The sequence below is a fragment of the Micromys minutus genome, assembly GCF_963924665.1.
Source record: "Micromys minutus genome assembly, chromosome: 8".
NCBI classification, from domain to species: domain Eukaryota; kingdom Metazoa; phylum Chordata; class Mammalia; order Rodentia; family Muridae; genus Micromys; species Micromys minutus.
The window spans coordinates 9,882,538-9,901,891 of record NC_137977.1 but is presented as its reverse complement, the minus strand read 5'-3'; the positions used below and the strand labels follow the sequence as shown (position 1 = coordinate 9,901,891).

Sequence of the window (19,354 nt, the reverse complement as noted above, 5' to 3'; positions counted from 1 at the left end):
TCCATTCATTCATTCATTCATTCATTCATTCATTCATTCATTCGTCTATTCGTTTATTCATATATCAATTTATCCATCAATTCATTCACCATCTGACCGGCTATCCACTGATGTTTTACCTATGGATTCTCTCATTTGTCCATTCATCTATTGATCATGTACCTACTTACATCAGGTGTTCTGAGAAATATCTTTTGGCTACACAAGTTAATAGTCTCAGAACTCATGAAACTTACAAAGTAGCTTCTACTCAGCTCCTTGTTGATATATTTAATTTCTTAATATAATGCAAGGAGAAGAAACTGTCATATCTCCTAATCATCAAAGATTAACAAATGATTTTAGATATATTATTCTAATTGTTTACTTACTAAATTATGAAGGTGATTAGCAGGCATTCATGAATCCTCTTTTTATAGGACACAGACCCAGTGTTTATTATTTCAATTATTCTTAATAATAAGAAACAAATAAATAACAAGTATAGTATTGAAATATACTACTTTGAATAAATTTAATATGTATGTAAATCAAAAGTGTGAAATAACTAGACTACAGCAGTCTAATTATGCATTAGTGTAATTTGTCAATAGAAATTTTTCCACAATATCACAAAATTCTTATGACATTCTATCAAATCTGAGTGACTAAATTAAACATCTTGAACAAATAACTGAATGACAAAAGTAAATGGAGAAATGAATTCGTTAATGTTATAAGCCAATGAGAAGCCACAGAACTTCACACCAAAATATGTCCTCTGATCTACATAAACATACAATTGCATACATGTAACTAAATGCACATATACACAAATTTGTATAACTTCATATTCAGTGAATCAGGCTAGCAAATAAACTCCAGCTGCATATGTAGCAGAGGATAAATAGCGTTGTCTGGCATCAGTGGGAGGAGAGGCCCTTGGTCTTGTGAAGGCTCCTTTTTCTAATGTAGGGGAATGCCTGGACGGGGAGGCAGGAGAGAGTTGGTGGGTAGGGGAGTACCCTCATAGAAGCAGAGGGAGAAGGGATGAGGAAGGGGGTTTCCAAAGGGGAAACCTGGAAAGAGGATAACATTTGAAAAATAAATAAATAAAATATCCATTAAAAGAACTCCAAGTGGCCTTATCTTAACAGCAGTTGAGCACTTAGCAGGTTTTCAACCCAATCAACCAAGACTTAGATCTTAATGAATGTTTAGGTATCAAAATGCATGCCATCTACCACTTAAAAGGCGACTCCACCAAATGAAAATATTCACAAACACTGTCCTTCTAAAGAAATATATTTCTATGTAGATGTAGGTAGGTTTACCAAATGTAACATCCCAACGTTTTTGAATAATCACAGCAGAATTAGGACAAGGGCATGTGAGATGAACCTCAGTTCATCATTTGGCTCCTTACAGAACACCCACAATGGTGTTTATCACTCCTGATCAATAGGGAGATCAGGACTCCATGAGAAATATTCTGCTGGCCTCAATACATCTTTAGGTGTATAAATACAGAAATATTTGTGCAGGCAATTTTCTGCTGAATTACATTTTCCTGTTCATATTCTCATAACATGTATGATTTCTAGCAGCAAAACCAAAGGCTTGATGGGAGAGAGCTTTTCACACGGGGATGCTTTAATTACTTTACACTAGTTATTTTTATATCTAGTAGCTTAATCACCATGGTTAATCTCTTTATGGGTCTGAAAACATTTTCAGCCAGGTGAATTATATATTAGATCAAGTGTTGTTAATTTAGAATAGATTTACACCAGAGGAATGATTATATTAACATGTTTGAAAAGATTATGTTCTGCGAGTAAATTATAGTTTCTGAAGCATCTAAGAGCAAACTTCTTTTTATAATTTTATTACATTTTATTTAGTTAGTTGTGTGTATGGGTATGTGAATGTGCAGGTGTGTGGTGTGTTGTGTGCATGTATGCATATGCAAATGCCCATGCCATAATGCATAAGCAGAGGTCAGAGCATAAGAGGTGTGGACCCCTCTGGAGCCATCTATGTTTCTTGAAGTAGAATCTCTCACTAGGGCTGGGGCTTCCTGCTCATTAGTCTTAACTGTAAGCTCTGAGACCCTCCTGTTTCTGCCTCCTCAGTGCTAAGATTATAACTGTTAACCACCAAGCTTGACTTTTAACCTTGGTCCTCAAGATGGGATGGCCGCCCTGTTTGCCTGACAAACACTTTACAAACCGAGCTTTGGCCAATCCTCTTCTCTGTTTTTTTTTTTTTTTTTTTTTTTTTTTTGTTTGTTTGTTTGTTTTGTTTTGTTTTGTTTTCTCTGAATGTCAACACACAAATCTTATGAACAGAAGTGGTTTCTACCCATTTGAGCACAAAGGATATGTGAAAGAAAAATTCTGTGAGGAACAAGGAAGCCTCAGGGGTGTGGAGTGGAGTCTCCTAGCACAGTTTGGCCACTGAGGTGACAGAGAGGAGTCCATAAAAGGGTCAAACAAAGGCAGGTGCACACAAAAATCATACATCTCTGTTCAAAAACAACAGATAAAGCAAGCCAAATCCCTGCATCCAGAAGAAAATAACAAAGGAGCGAGTCTGTGTCAAAGGACACATTTTTCATTGTTCTGTTTATTTATGTGTTAGAGTATTTTCAAGTATTTTTAAAAATATAAACATTCAGACAAATTTGCATGATTTCAACACAGGTGTGTTTGTGTGTAAATTTACAAATGCACATATATATTAATATATTTCTTTCTTCTAGCAATGTCTAAACAGTTCAATGGAAGAAAACCTGCGTTTAGCCAAAGAATATCAAAGCACACAGCTAATTTTCTTAAAGGAGAAGGAGGCTTACTTCAATGGATATGACAGACTGCTGTCACTCAATTCTTCTCTTTCTGATAAGAAAAAGGTATTGAGTTTTTATTTTAGTTTTTTATTAAATTATTTTATTTGTTTACATTCCAAATGTTTCCTCTTCCTGGTCCCTCCTCCCTGAGATCTTAACCCACCATATTCTGTTCCCCTTTGCTTATGAGTGTTCCCTACCTCACTCACCCCAACCTTACCCACCAATGTCCCCCTTCCCGGAGGCATCAAGTTTCTACAGAACTCCCACTGAGTCCAGACAAGGCCATCCTCGGTTATATATGTAGCTGGGGCCATGGACCAACTCATGCATGCTCTTTGGTTGGTAGCGTAGTCCCTGGGAACTCTGAGAGGCCCTGGTTAGTTGATACCATTGTTCTTCTTATGGGGTTGAAATCCTTTTCAGCTCTTTTAGTCCTTCCCCTAACTCTTCCACAGCATCCCTGACCTCAGTCCAAAGGTTGGCTGTATCCACATCTCTCTGGGTCAGCTGCTGATAGAACCTCTTAGAGAATAGACATGCTAGGATCCTGTCTGCAAGCACAACATGGTATTAGTAATAGTGTCAGGGTGTGGTACCTTCACATGAGATAGATCTTAAGTTGGACCAGTCACTGGATGATGTATCCTTCAATCTCTGCCCCATTTTCATTCCTGTATTTTCTATACATAAAAATAATTCTGGATCAAAAATTTTGAAGAAGGGTATGTAGCCCAATGCCTCAACTTGGGGTCATGTGTATCTACTGGAGGGGGTCTCTTCAGGTTACATATCCCCACTGTAGGGCATTTTGGCTGGTATCATTCCTATTGGGTCCTGGGAGCCTCTCCTATTCCAGGTCTCTGGGACTTACTAGAGTTTTCCCCCACCCCACACTGCTGCATATTTCCATTCATTCTCCTGGACCTCTGGGTTTCTCTCCTGACCCCGCTCCCAGCCCCCTCCATCCTTCTGCCGCCCATGATTATTTTGTTCTTCCTCCTAATTGGGATTGAAGTATCTTTACTTGGGTTTTCCTCCTAGTTAAGCTTCATAATTTCTATGACTTGTATCATGGGTATTCTGAAATTTTTGGCTACTACCCACTTATCAGTAATTATATACCATGCATGTCATTTTAGGTCTGAGTTACCTCACTCAGGATGATATTTTCTAAGTCTACCCATTTACCTAAAAATTCATGAAGTCTTCGTTTTTAATAGCTGAATTACCATTGTGTAAATGAACCACATTTTTTTTATCCATTCTTCAGATGGAGGACATCTGGGTTGTATAGAGCTTCTGGCTATTGGAGCTGCTACAAGCATAGTGGACTGTGTGTCCTTGTGGTATAGTGGAACATCTTTTGGGTATATGCCCAGGAGTGGTATGCCTGGATCTTCAGATAGAACTATATCCAATTTTTTAAAGAACCTGCAGATTCATTTTCAGAGTGATTGTACCAGTTTACAATACATCCAACAGTAGAGGACTGTTCCTCTTTCTCCACATCCTCACCAGCATCTGCTGTCATCTGAGCTTTTGTATGATTGGTGTGAGGTGGAATCTCAAGGTTGTTTTGATTTGCATTTCCATGATGACTAAGACTGTTGAACATTTTAGTGTTTGAAAATCCTCTGTTGATAATTATTTAGCTCTGTACCCCATTTTAAAATAGCATTTTCTGGAATCTAACATTGTGAGGTCTTTGTACATTTTAGATATTAGTCCTATATCAGAATTAGGGTTGGCAAAGATCTTTTCCCAATCTGCATGTTGCTTTTTTTTTTTTTATTAACAGTGTCCTTTTTCTTACAGAAGCTCCTCCGTTTAATGAGGTAACATTTGTCAATTGTTGATCTTAGAACCTGAGACATTGGTGTTCTGTTCAGGAAATTTTCCCCTGTACCAATGTGTTCAAGGATATTTCCCACTTTCTCTTCTATTAGATTTCAGTGTGTCTGGTTTTAATTTTAGGTCCTTGATCCACATGGACTTGAGGTTTTTACAAGGTGATTTTAATTCTTCTACATGTAGACATTTACCACTATTTGTTAAAAATGCATTTTTTTCCTACTGTATGGTTTTGACTTCTTCACCAAAGCTCAAGTGTCCATAGATTTATGGTTTTATTTCTGTTCTTCAATTCTGTTGCATTGATCAACCTGTCTGTCTCTGTACCAATACCATGCAATTTTTATCACTATTGCCCTATAGTACAGCTTGAGGTCAGAGATGATGATTCCCTCAGAAATGGTTTTGTTGTTGAGAATTGTCTTTCTCAATCCTGGTTTTTCTTTGTTTGCTTTTCCAAATGAAGATGAGAATTGCTCTTTCCATGTCTGTGAAGAAAGAACTGAGTTATAATTTTGTTTAAATCTATAGATTGCTTTTGGTAAGATGGCCTTTTTGCTATATTAATCTATGAACATGGGAGATCTTTCCATCTTCTAAGGTCTTCTTCAATTTCTTTCTTCAAGGACTTGAGGTTTTTTGTCATACAGATCTTTCACTTGCTTGGATAGAGTTACAGCAAGACATTTTATATTATTTGTGACTATGTGAAGGGTTCTTATTCCCCCTAATTTTTTCTCTGCCCATTTATCATGCATAAAGTCTTGGTTTTTGATTTAATTTATATATCCAGCCACTTTGCTGAACTTATTTATCAGCTGTAGGAGTTCTCTATTAGAATTTTGGGGGTCACTAACGTCTATTATCATATCATCTGCAAATAGTGATACCTTGACTTCTTCCTTTCTATTTTGTATTCTCTAGATTTTCTATTCTTGTCTAATTGCTCCAGCTAGAGCTTCAAGTAATATTTGGAATAGATGGGAAGGGAGTGGACAGCCATGTCTCTGATTTTATCCGGATTGCTTCAAGTATTGTAGCCCATCTCCTTTGATAACTTTCAGGTAAAAATCTATTTCACTGGATATTTAAATGGCTACTCCACATTCTTTGTTGGGACCATTTGCTTGGAAAACTTTTTCTAATCTTTTAGTCTGAGATGGCGTCTGCATTGCCCACTGATCTGTGTTTCTTGTATGCATCAAAATGCTGGAACCTATTTATGTATTTAGTCTGTTAATTTGTGTCATTTAGGGCAATTAAGTCCATTGCTGTTGAAAGATTTAAAAAAAAAAACAGCAATTGTTAGTCCAATTATTTTGGGTTTTTGTTGTTGTTGTTGTTGTTGTTGTTGTTGTTTTGGAGGTGATATTATACATGTGTGAGTTTCTTTTGGGGGGTTTGTTGTGAGATGATTAATTTCTTGTGTTTTCTTGGGTGTAGTTACCCTCTTTGGATTGAAGCTATCCTTCTAGTATCCTCTGTAGGGATGGATTAATAGAAAATACTGTTTAAATTTGGTTTTTTAAATTTAAATTTAAATTTTTGTGGAATGTGTTGGTTTCTCCATTTATGGTAATTGAGAAGTTTTCTGGGTATAGTAGCCTGGGCCTCCATTTGTGTACTCTTTGGGTCTATATAACATCTGTCTGTGATCATCTGACTTTTAGATTATCTATTGAGAATTCTGGTTTAAGTCTGATGGGTCTGCCTTTACTTGTTTCTTAACCTTCTTCCCATATAGCTCTAATCTTTTTTCTTTGTTTTGAACATATGTTGTTTTGACTATTATATGTCGGGAAATTTTTTTCTGGTCCAATCTATTTGGGGTTCTGTAGGCTTCTTGTATGTTCGTGGTTATCTCTTTCTTCAGGTTAGAAAAGTTTTCTTCTCTGATTTTGTTGAAAATATTTACTATGACTTTTAGTTGGGAGTCTTTACTCTCCTCTAAACCTATTATCCTTAGGTTTGGTCTTCTCATTGTGTCCTCGATTTCCTGGATGTTGTGAGTTAGAATCGTTTTGATTTTTGCATTTTCTCTGACTGCTGTGTCAATGTTTTCTATGGTATCTTCTGTTGCTGAGATGCTCTCTTCAATTTCTTGTATTCTGATGGTGATGCTTGTGTCTATACTCCTGATGTCTTTCCTAGGTTTTCCACCTTCAGGGTTTTCTCCTTTTGTGATTTCTTCATTGTTTCTGTTTCTGTTTTCAATTTCTTCACCTGTTTGGTTGTGTTTTTTCTGTCCCTTTTTAAGTGATTTTTGTATTTTGTTTGTTTGTTTCCACTTGTTTGTGTGTGTTCTCCTGGCTTTCCTGTACTTCTTTAAGTGTGTTATTTCTGCACTTGTAGAGAACCTCCATCATCATTATGAAGTATGCTTTTAAGTCCAAATCTTATTTTCTGGTGAGATGGGATATCCAATATTTGCTGTGTTGGAAGAACTGGGTTCTGATGTTGACAGGTTGCCTTGGTTTCCTTTTCTTAGATTCCTGCACTTGCCTCTTGCCATCTCCTTATCACTCTTGCTGTCTCTGACTGGAGCTTGTCTTTCCTGTGGGTTTGTGGGCTCCGGAGGGAGACTGCACCTGGGTGTTTGGTTCTCTGGGTAGTCTTTAAGTTCTGATGGCAGTTGGCCGGCTCTGGGCTTGGTACTGAACAGTCTGTTCCCAGGCAGTACCATGCTACCTACACCCTTAGAGTTCTGGGTGGTCTGTCCTGGATCGTCAGTGGAGAGGAAGTGTGGACTCTCCTGTGGGCTCAGGAGTGAGAGTGCTCCTGCAGCTCCCCTGGATGCCCAGCAGTCTGTGGGCTGATGAAACTGGCCTATTTCCTCTTTTGTTTCTTTTTTATTGAAAATAGATTCTTCTCTCATACCATACACCCTGATCACAGTTTCTCCCTCCCTCCACTCTTCTCAGCTCTTTCCAACCCACTTCTCCCCAAGTAATTTTGAAAGAAGGAACATCAACTGAAAACAGTCTTTACCAGTTTGGCTTGTAGTTAAGGCTGTGGTACATTTTCTTTTAATTTATTATAAGAAGGACCTGATCACTTTGGGAAGTGCCATCACTTAACTGGTGTTCCTGCACACTGTAAAAAAAAAAGTAGTGTGAGCAAGCCATCAGGGTAAACGCAAAAAGAAATACCCATCCATGGCCTATGCTTCACTTCCTGCTTCCAGGTTCCTGTCATGTTTGAGTTCTTTCCCTGACTTTCTGGGGTCATGGCTCTTAAACTCTAAAATGAAATATACCCTTTATTCCCTTGTTTCTTTTGTTCATGTTGTTTTGTCACAACAAAAGAAATCCCAACTAAGATGCCTAGCACTCTGTTTCCATAGTAAGAGAATTCTCTTCACCCTTACTATTGAATTAAAGCAACTCTTGCACAGAATACCAGGAGCTAGATTTTGATTAGAACAGGCAGGCAGGGGCCACTGCTAAGCATTGGCTTCCATTTGTGATCCCTCAAACAAATCTTTCTCAGCACACCTGTTTCAGGAAACTTTTGAGATTTATTTGTAGTTTCGGGCCATTTTTCATTCCCATCCTTCAGAAACAGAGGTCATTAAGTGCAGGCTGCCCTTGTCACTGTCATATAGGATCAATTTGCTGCGATGGACAGAAAGGCCATATTGATGCTGTTAATCTGTCAGTGAAAAATCATATGTCATTAGCATCTAATATCCCACTCACAGGATGGAATCTGGCCATCAGAAACAAGACAGCCCTTTAATATTTTAGTGCATTTCTTTGATATCACAGCCCTTTCCTCTGTATAGGGGTTTAGTTCTCTACTCAGCCTAGTTTGTGGTACAGGAAAGCAACGGTTAATCCTATGAATTTTGTGTAACCCTTTTCTGTTTTCTGATGGATTTCTTTCACTCTGAACCTGAATTGCTTTTGTCATGATAAACAATTGTATTTTAATAATTACGATTCTTAAGGGATATTGTTTTCTCTACAATGATTTCATATTCTATATCTTTTTTTTGTACATGTAGACCAAACATAGCAAAGACCGATGGAAGAGTAAATCAAATTAAGGATAATGTTCCCTTCTTTACCATAATTTTGCACAGAGACATTTCAAATGTTAGAACACTACAGCATTGCTCTCGGTGGTGATATTATATCAGTTTATTTGAAGATGTTTCTTCGTACCCCAGGGCTTTTCAAAATTTCAGTGATGGGTCTTTTCCCCTTTAAACCTCAGAAAGAGGCAAAAGCAATTATGCTAAATTCTTATTTGTCCCATTCATGGGTAACGATAGAATCAAATCCAATATAAAACTTCTCAGATGTCAAAATTAAAGCTAAGACTAGAAATAAATTAAGAAAAATAAATCTGAAAAGCAGGTTTTGTTTTTGTGTGAATCTGGATTTTCATCTCTGTTTAGGTAGAATTCAAGTACATGTTTATATTTTTCTCTATAAAACTGCATTAATATGTCTAGGAACTATGCCTTTGTTTCAAGTTGCACCTGAAATTCTTTAGCCCACAAAGAAAGGTAAGTTAAGCTGTTGTGCAAATAGTGGTGCAATTTGCTGGCTGGCAACAAGATTGCTTCCAAAACTGGTTTCAAAAATATGTTTAATTCTTTCTGCAGACATTCATAAAGTTTAACCCCTTCCCACAGAAAATCCCAGTGTTTGTAAATGAAGAAAGTAAAAGCTAGCACTTAATGGACATTTCTAGAAAATATTTTTCCAGTGCCTGTGGATGTGTGTGTGTGTGTGTGTGTATTTGTGTGTATGTGTGTGTGTGTGTGTGTGTGTGTGTGTGTGTGAGTGTGTGTTTAGACTGGAGAAACTTTGTGCTATTTATTTGGCAAGCATTATCTTTCTAATGCTCCCCATCATAGATTCTTTTCTGTTACCACTGTCATCACATCCTTTGTAAGACACAGAAGTGAAGCTGTATCTTTTAAAATGTCATCCGTGTAGAGGGAGATAAACTGAGCTACAACTCGAGTCTGGGTACCATCTAACCTCCTTCAAGTCCTTAAAACAACTTTTTTGCTAGTGCATAACAATACCACGTACACCTCACCAGAAACCATACATACAAAGACCACATAAGTCACATGTCTGTGGTATGCAGCTGAAATGGCTTATTGGTCACCAATTGTCTCTGTCATTCTTTCTGTTTGGTCTCCCCTTTTTAATGGCTGCTTTTTGGAAAGAGAACCACCGATTGCATCAGAAGTGATTTAATTTTCCTAGAACTGAGAGTCAGCTTCATAATGATAACTTCTATCTTATAAATTAGAAGCCTCCTTAAGTAATTTGCCTTTCCTTACAAAATATTTTTTTCAGATAAGGCATGTTGAATGTTGTAGGAGCCTCAGTGACTTAACACATGCAAAGATAAGAGGTAAAGTCTGTTTAAGACACAGTGATAGCTTAGATTTGAGTGTTGTGTTCAGTAGATTGTAGGTAGCAATGTGTTGGTGTTTGTGTGTCTGTTTAATAAGCATTGCTATCCTGGCAGTTTTAAAAGATAGCGTTACTTTTAAATAATATGGATACGGGGAGCTAAATCTGAGATCAGTGGAGATGGTCTCTGGGGGACAGAATACAAACAGCCTTTGTTCATTCATTGAATTACTCAGAAGAATTGTCAGTTAACTATCATACTGACAAAGACATATCAGGTGGTACAGAATAGTCTACATTGTGTCTGTTCTGATGCTGTACCGTGCTGTCTCTTCTCTGCTGCAAGAGAGCTCCCTGGGTCTTCAGCTGCCTATCTTCATCCATTGAGAAACAAAGCACAGATTTTTGCTATTCAATCTGCATTGCCAGGATTGATTAGGCAGATCTCCTTTAGTCCTAGATAACATTAGATCCTCTATAGATTTCACTACTTTCTTCTGTATTTTATCAATAGTCAGATATGTTATCAGCACTCCATTATGAATATTACAAGTTGCTTTGCTAGATGCTTTTTGGGTACCTGTTTCATTAAAGAAGGAGATACATTTCTTCTGATGGAAAACTGTAACTATTGTAATATTTATTATTAGCTGTAAACTATTTGATTATCAAAAGATTTAGCCAAATGTACTGTCTCCTCTGGCCACAAAAGGTAAATTCACTTTCAGGCAACTTGTTCTGTTAGTCTGTTTACATATGCTTTTAAATGTAATCACATCCAGTACACAGCAACCAGACCACTCCAGGATAACTTTTTAAAGATTCTTAACTTATGAGCAGCCCTAATAATGCAACCCCACAACAATTTGATTTTATCCCACTGAATAAAATTTTAAACTATCTCAGAATTTCCAGAAAGATATATTTTGCTTAAAAAATGGTATATTTTGTTACTGGTGATTTATATTATTCTGTATAATAATCTTTTATTAATAAAAAAGCTACCTGCTTTACCAAGGGTTTAAATTTCATTTGAGTGGAACTAGCTAATGTTTTTTTCCTGTTGCTTTTAAGTGTATTATGTTTCAGTTAACCTTGTATGAGATATTCAGGCAACTTCTTAGGAAAAAATGCAATAGGTGTATAGCATCCTCTCACATCCTCTCAGAGTGAGGCACACCTAAACCTTAAATCATTAATAAATCAAGAGCTAAGAAGATAGCCTTGTGGCAATTTTTGGTATTTAAAAATCATTATGCTTAATCTATACACACCAAGAAAACTTTGACTATATCCATGTTACATTTTCTTTTACATGTACTTTATGCTTTTTGTAACTAGTAAGATTTCAATGCATACTATCAAACCTTTAAAAAAATCAAGTACTGACAAAAATATATTCATATCGTTTTATGGCAAAATGCCTTTAAAAAATTGTACATGTATCTGTGTTTTTTAAATAAAGTTGTAAGCAAAAGGATATTCAGGAAATCAAATTGTGTACTCTTGCCATTTAAATGTATTGATAGGTCTGATAAAATATTATATTCAGAAATATTAGAAATATTTTTCTTTTTCAGATGAAGGATTTTTGTCACAGCTTTCCTTCAGAATGATCTTGAATATGAAATGCTATTTCTAATATTTTATGCTTTTCCTTCTGAGTAAGCATTGATTTAAAGAAAATAGATGGATAGAAATGTGATAAAAAAGACAGGTGCATAAATAATAGGTAGGTGGATAGATAGATGATAAATAGATAATAGGTAGGTGATAGATAATAAGTAGATGACAGACAGAGGGAGAGAGAGAGAGAGAGAGAGAGAGAGAGAGAGAGAGAGAGAGAGAGAGAGAGAGAGAGATGAAATCTAGTTGACGGACACATGATAATCAGTAGAAGGACAACTATTTCCCAACACTTTACTTAAATAAGTGAAATGTTGAAATTTATGACATTTAGAATTTTAATTATATCAGATTTCCAATGTCATTTAGACTATTTCATTCAATTTTGGATTCCATAATTCTTGCTGACTTTCAAAGAAAGATAATTGAAGGGTACACATAATATTATCACAAGTTACTGGGGAAGACAAAAACAAAGCAAATGTTCATACTGTGTACAGAGAAAGGGGGCAGAACTGTTATCTATAAAAGCAGCAAAGAGTTTGGCTTGCGCGACTCTTTGTATGAAACATGCTACAGCAGCCTTTCGATTCTAATATGAAACTGCACTAAGGATCATTGCACTAATGCAGGAGGATTTGTGATAATGTTGCTGAAATTTTACTGTCAAGACTGAACTGCAGTGTAATGACTTTCGTTATCATGGTTTCTAATAACCATCCAGCATAGACTGACCCTGCATATGTTGGATGCAACAATGTGTCACTAACTCAGAAAGCAAAACACAAAGAAAATAAAAACAGGCCACAGAACATGTGAGTGGCTTCATGGCACCTGTTATTATTAATATTGTTAAAACAGTTAGAGCCCAAATATGATGTAAGCCATAGGTTCGCATGGGAATTATAAACCAAAATCTGGCATCCTATGACAGTAATATCCAAATAAATACACAGAGGCTTTCTGGGATCCCTGAGGGGATCTTAGTTCTATTTCATTGTTGCTTTCTGGTAATAGAACTCTTGGTCAAAATTTACTTCCAATCCCTGAGTATTTCTTTTCTTTCCCTTTTGTGAAATATTCTCTTTTATCTCCCACCATTTGCAGGTCTCCATCTGTACTGATATATAGTTTTATTTCATGTCATTTCATTGTAATAAATATGAAAAATAACTAAAAGCAGCTAATATTAGCTATTGTCCTATACAGTGGTCACACACACAGGCCAGTGCAGACAGGTCAGACACAGAGCACTAAATGCATTGTATCACAAATGCCCAGCAATTATAAATAGAATCATAAGCTTTATCATAATTTTAAATCACTCTTATTCACTTACTTCATAAAAATATCTATGAAATATCTAGAAATATTCTCTTTTTTCTCTCTTTAAACTAAAATGCTATGTTGTATGCTTTCCTTACTGCTTAAAAAAAAGCCCAACAGGGGTCCCTAAGGAAGACCTGGGTTATTGTAGCTCCTGTTTGAAGTCTACCCTGTCATGATAGGAACATGGTAGCAAGGGGTCATCTGGTCACACTGTTTCTGCTGCCAGGCAACAGGGGTGAAGGATGCTGGATCTCAACCCATTCCATCCATCTCACTGAGTCTAGGACCCCAGCTCCAAGAATGGTGGGCCCTGTAGTTAGGGGGGAACCTACCCAACTCTATTAAATTAGATTAGAACCTCCTTCCCTCACATGCCCAGAAGTCTGATTCCATGAGGATTACAAATCCTCTGCAACTGACGATCAACATTTACCATTGCTAATGTTAACTGTATTTAGTTTGCTAAAGCTGTTGTAATAGTGTCCCACCCAAGGCAGCATTTTAAACAACAGGTTTCTGTCTCACGGTTCTAGAAGTTAGACACCTGAATCAATGCTTCCTTAGATTGACACTTCCTTTTTTTTCTTCTTCTATTTTTTAATTTAAATTTTTATTAGCTATTCTCTGTATTTACATTTCTTTTTAATGATTTTTATTGGATAATCTGTCTTTATATTATGAATGTTATTCCCTTCACCCCCACTCCCATTCATCTTTCCCCTCCACTAATATTCCTGAAGGTGTTCCCTCTTCCAAGTCCCTCTCCGACCTCAGCTCCCTGACATTCCCCTAAACTGGGAAAATGCACCTTCACTGGACCAAAGGCCTGTTCTCCCGATGGTGCCAGGCAATGCTGTCCTCTGGTACATATACACCTGGAGACATGTGGCTCTCCATGTGTGCTCATTGGTTGATGTTTCAGTCCCTAGGAGTTCTGGAAAGTGTGGTTGGTTGATAATGTTCTTCCCATGGGGTTGTAAACCCTTTGTGCTCCTTCAGTTCTTTCTCCAGCTCCATCATTGGGATCCCCATGCTCACTTCGATGGTTAGCTGCAAGCATCCTCAACTGTATCTGTATAATTCTGGAAGAGCCTCTGAGGAGGCACTCATATCAGGCTCCTGCCAGTAGGCACTTCTTGGCATCATAAATAGTGCCTGAGTTTGGCAGCTGCATATAGGGTGGACACGAAGGTAAAGCAGTCTCGCCATTTTTTGTTCAATCCTTTATTTTTCCTTGGGTGTTTTGTTCTCTCTTCTACAAAGGACTGAGGCATCCTCATTCTGGCCTTCCTTCATTTTTAGTTTCATATGGTCTGAGAAGTGTTTCTTAATATTCAGAGCTTTTTGAGAATAGTATCCACTTATCAGTGAGAGCATACCTTGTGTGTTCTTTTGTGACTGGGATACCACACTCAGGACAATAGCTTCTAGATCCATCTATTTGCCTAAAAATTTCATAAAGTCATTGTTCCTAATAGCTGAGTAGCACTCCATTGTGTATATGTACCACAATTTCTGTATCCATTCCTCTTTTGACGGATATCTGGGGTTTTTTCCAGCTTCTGGTTATTATAAATATGACTGCTATGAACATGGTTGAGCATGTGTTCTTGTTAGATGTTGGAGCTTCTTTTGGGTATATGCCCAGAAGTGGTAGAGCTAGGTCTTCCAGTAGTACTGTGTCCAATTTTTTGAGGAACCGCCAGACTTATTTCCAGAGTGGTTTTACAAGTTTACAACCCCACCAAAATTAGAGGAGTGTTTCTCTTCTCCACATCCTCGCCAGCATCTGCTATCACCAGTGTTTTTTATCTTAGCCATTCTAACTGGTGTGAGGTGGAATCTCAGGGTTGTTTTGATATGCATTGTCCTGACTATTGAGCATTTCTTTGGATGCTTCTCAACTATTTGGTATTCCTCAGTTGAGAAATGTTTTTTAGCTCTGCACTCCATTTTAAATAAAATTATATGATTCTCTTGAGTCTAACTTTTTAGGTCTCTGTATATGTTAGATTTTAGCCCTCTATCAGATGTAGGATAGTAAAGATGCTTTCCCAATCTGCTGGCTGCTGTTTCCCTTTTTCACAGTGTCTTTTATTCCTTACAGGAGTTTCGCAATTTTATGAAATCCCATTTGTCCATTCTTGATCTTAGAGCATAAGCTATTGGTGTTATGTTCAAGAAATTTTTACCTGTGCCTATGTGTTCTAAGCTCTTTCCCACTTTCTCTTCTATTAGTTTCAGTGTGCCTGGTTTTATATGGAGGTCTTTGATTCACTTGGTCTTGAGCATTGTATAAGGATATAAGAAAGGATTGATTAGTATTCTTCTGTATGCTGACTTCCAGTTTAACCAACACTATTTGTTAAAGATGCTGTCTTTTTTCCCTTGCATGTTTTTAGCTCCATTGTTAAAAATTAAGTGATCATAGGTGTGGGGGTCCATTTCTGGGTCTTCAACTCTGTTCCATTGATCTACCTGCCTATCTCTGTACAAATACCATGTGAACTTTATCACGATTGATCTGTAATAGAGCTTGAAGTCTGGGATGGTGATTTCCCCATATGTTTTTTTTTTTTTTTTTAATTGCTGAGAATAGCTTTTGGTGTCCTGGGTATTTTGTTATTCCAAATAAATTTTCAAATTTCTTTTTTTAATTCTATAAAAAATTGAGTTGGAATATTGATGGGGATTGCATTGAATCTGTAGAATGCAAGATGGCCATTGTTAATATGTTGATCTTTGCAATCCATGAGCATGGGAGATCTTACTTCTCAGACTTGAAGTTCCAGTCATACAAATCTTTCACTTGCTTGGTTAAGGTCACACTAAGGTATTTTATATTATTTGTGACTATTGTGTAGAGTTTTGATTCCCTAATTTTTTTCTCAGCCTGATAATTCTTTGAGTAGAGGAAGGCTACTGATTTATTTAATTTAATTTTATATCCAGCCACTTTGGTGATGTTGTTGATCAGGTGTAAGAGTTCTCTAGTGGAAGTTTTGGGGTCATGTCATCTGCAAATAGTTGTATTTTGACTTCTTGTTTTCAAACTTATATCCCTTTGACTTCCTTTTGTTCTTTGATTGATCTGGCTAGGATTTCTAGTTCTATATTGAATAGATACTAGGAGAGTGGGCAGCCTTGTCTAGTCCCTGATTTTAGTGGGATTTCTTCAAGTTTCTCACAATTTAATTTGATGTTTGCTACTGGTTTTCTGTATATTGCTTTTACTATGTCTCAGTATGGGCCATGAATTCCTAATCTTTCCAAGGCTTTTAACATGAAGGAATGTTGAATTTTGTCAAATTCTTTCTCTGCATTTAATGAGATGATCACGTTTTTTTTTTCTCCTTTGAGTTTGTTTAGATAGTGGATTACATTGATGGATTTCTATATATTGAACCATCCCTGCATCAGGGATGAAGCCTACTTGTTCATGGTGTGTGATCATTTTCATATGTTCTTGAATTTGGTTTTCGAGAATTTTATTGTGTATTTTCCCTTGATGTTCTTGAGTGAAATTGGTCTAAAGTTCTCTTTCCTTGTAAGGTCTTTGTTTCCTTTAGTATGAGCATAATTGTTGCTTTGAAAAAATGAGTTGGGTAGTGTTTCCTCTGTTTCTATTTTGTGAAATAGTTTGAAGAGTATTAGCATTAGGTCTTTTGTGAAAGTCTGATATATTTCTGCACTAAACAAATCTGGTTGTGGGGTTTTTATTTGGGAGGCTTTTGATGACTCTTTCTATTAATTTAGTGGTTATAGGAAAGTTTAGATGTTTTATCTGATCCTGATTTAACTCTGCTACCTGGTATCTGTCTAGAAATTTGTCCATTTTCTCTACATTTTTCCAATTTGGTTGAGTATAGGCTTTTGTAGTAGGATCTGATGACTTATTAAATTTCTTGTTTCTGTTTCTGTCTCCTCTTTCATTTCTGATTTTGTTAATTTGGACTCTCTCTCTTTTCTCTCAAGCTACTCTGGCTAAGGTTTTATCAATCTTCTTGATTTTCCCAAAGAACCTGGTTTTGTTCATTCTTTGTATAGTTCTTTTTGTTTCTACTTTGTTGATTTCAGCTTTGAATTTGATTATCTCCTGCTATCTACTTTTCTTGCGTGTATCAGCTTCTTTTTGTTCTAGAGCTTTCAGGTGTGCTGTCAAGTTGTTAGTGTATGCTCTCTTTTTGGAGACACTCAAAGCTATGTTTTCCTTTTAGCACTGCTTTCATTGTATCTCATAGTTTTGGGTATGCTGTGCCTTTATTTTCATTAAATTCTAAAAAGTCTTTGATTTCTTTCTTTCTTTATTTCTTGACCATGTTATCATTGACTAGAGCTGGTGTTATTCTGATCAGGCTGCCTTTATATGTTACTTCTCCTTTTTCCCTTGTTGCTTTTAGAATACTTTCTTTGTTTTGAACATTTGGTGTTTTGACTGTTATGTGTCCTGAAGAATTTCTTTTATTGTCCAATCTATTTGGAGTTCTGTAGGCTTCAGGATGAGAAAGTTTTCATCTATAATTTTGTTGAAGATATTTACTCGGCCTTTTAGTTGGGTGTCTTCGCTCTCTTTTACACCAATTATCCTTAGGTTTGGTCTTCTCATTGAGTCCTAGATTTCCTCAGTGTTCTGGGTTAGAATCTTTTGGACTTTTACATTTTCTCTGACTGTTGTGTCAATGCTTCTACCCCTGAGATTTTTCTCTTCCATCTCTTGTATTCTGTTGGTGATGCTTGTGTCTATGACTCCTGTCCTTTTTCCTAGGTTTTCTGTATCCAGGGTTTTCTCCCTTTGTGTTTTCTTTATTGTTTCCATTTTTGATTTAAGATTCTTGGATGGTTTTGTTCATTTCCTTCATTTTTTTGCTTGTGTTTTCCTGTGTTTCTCAGAGGGCTTGTACTGGTTTATCTGTGTTTGCCTAAGGCCCACCATCAACATGAGGCATGATTTTAAGTCCAAATCTTTTACTTTTCCTTCTGTATTGGGATATACACTACTTTCTGTGGTGGGAGAGCTGGGTTCTGATGTTGCCAGGTTGTCTTGATTTCTATTGCTTAGATTTTTGCCCTTGCTTCTTGCCATCTTCTTATCTTTGATGTTAGTTGATCTTGTTTACTCTGAATAGAGCTTGTTTCTCCTGTGCATCTGTGGGTCTGTGTGCTCTGAAAGGAATTTGGTCCTGGGTGTTCAGCTCTCTATGGGCAGGCTGTGAGTTCTGATGGTGATTAACCGGCTCTAGCTGTGGCTGCAGATGGAGGTCTGAAGGGTTCATACCCAAGAGGTACTGCAATTTCTGTGCCGAGAGTTCCTGGCAATCTCTCTCCAGATAGTCAATGGAGAGGGAGTGTGGGCTCACCCGTGGGCTCCAGATGGAGAGTGCTCCTGAGTCTTTTCTGGGTGCCTCCGAGTCCTGCTGGCTGTGTGCTGGCTCTGCTGTGGCTCTGAGCACTTCTTTCTAATGGTTCTAGCCAATTCCAGTCAATCGCCTTGGCCTGAAGATGTTGCCACCACCAATATAAGCACTGGTTGATTTTTGAGGAACAACACAATTTGCTTCCAGTCAATTTATTTCCTACTTGATAAGAAAAGAAAATTTTAAAATAAATAGTACAGATGAATGTTTGATACTACAGAAATGCAAAACATAGGCAAAATAAGTTTGGGTCTCCAAATGTCCTATCTGTACAATTTTTATTTTGTTTTCTTTTTCTCATTCATTCTCTCTCTCTCTCTCTCTCTCTCTCTGTGTGTGTGTGTGTGTGTGTGTGTGTGTGTGTGTGTAAACCTAGAGACTGTCAGTGTTCTCCTTCTAATACATGGGTTCCAGGAATCTGGTTCAGGTCATCAGACTAAGTTAAATCATCTGACTCAGAAATTTTCTCTTCTAATAAGAATGGCCATTATATCTAGTTAGGTCTTATGCCAATATCCTCATTTTAAAACATTTTAATATCTTGTCTGGGGAACTCAGGGAACCCAGCACTGATGGCAAAGACCCAGTGAGTCAGCCATGAAGAGAGCAGTAGAGCTGGCCCAGCCCCTCACTGTGTGTAGCACTTGGGAAAGTGGGCTCCACACCTTGACAGCACAGCACAGTGAAGCTGGCTCTGGAGGCATGGGTGTGGGTAAGCTGATCTAGAGGTCATGAGTGTGGGAGAGCTAACCTGTCTCCTGCCCATGGTGGCATTGCGTCTGTCGCCTAGCTAGAGCAGTACTGGTGAGTTATCCTGGCAGTGCCAATAAGGGAATATTGGCAGGCTAACCAGCTTAGCTACCACCCAGGTCAACATCCAGAGACTTGAATTGGCCCACCCTAAAATCTACATCTTATCT

At 37.3% G+C, this 19,354-nt stretch overlaps 1 protein-coding gene across 1 annotated transcript in view; it reads left to right on the top strand.

The window, feature by feature from the left end:
- CCDC178 (coiled-coil domain containing 178) overlaps positions 1–19,354 on the top strand; it is a gene marked incomplete at both ends in the record, with an annotated part of 360,112 nt that overhangs the window by 222,090 nt on the left and 118,668 nt on the right. Inside the window, one exon of the mRNA XM_080920521.1 lies at positions 2,744–2,893. Coding sequence (XP_080776647.1) covers positions 2,744–2,893 — 150 coding nt within the window. The remainder of the gene's footprint in view (positions 1–2,743; positions 2,894–19,354) is intronic.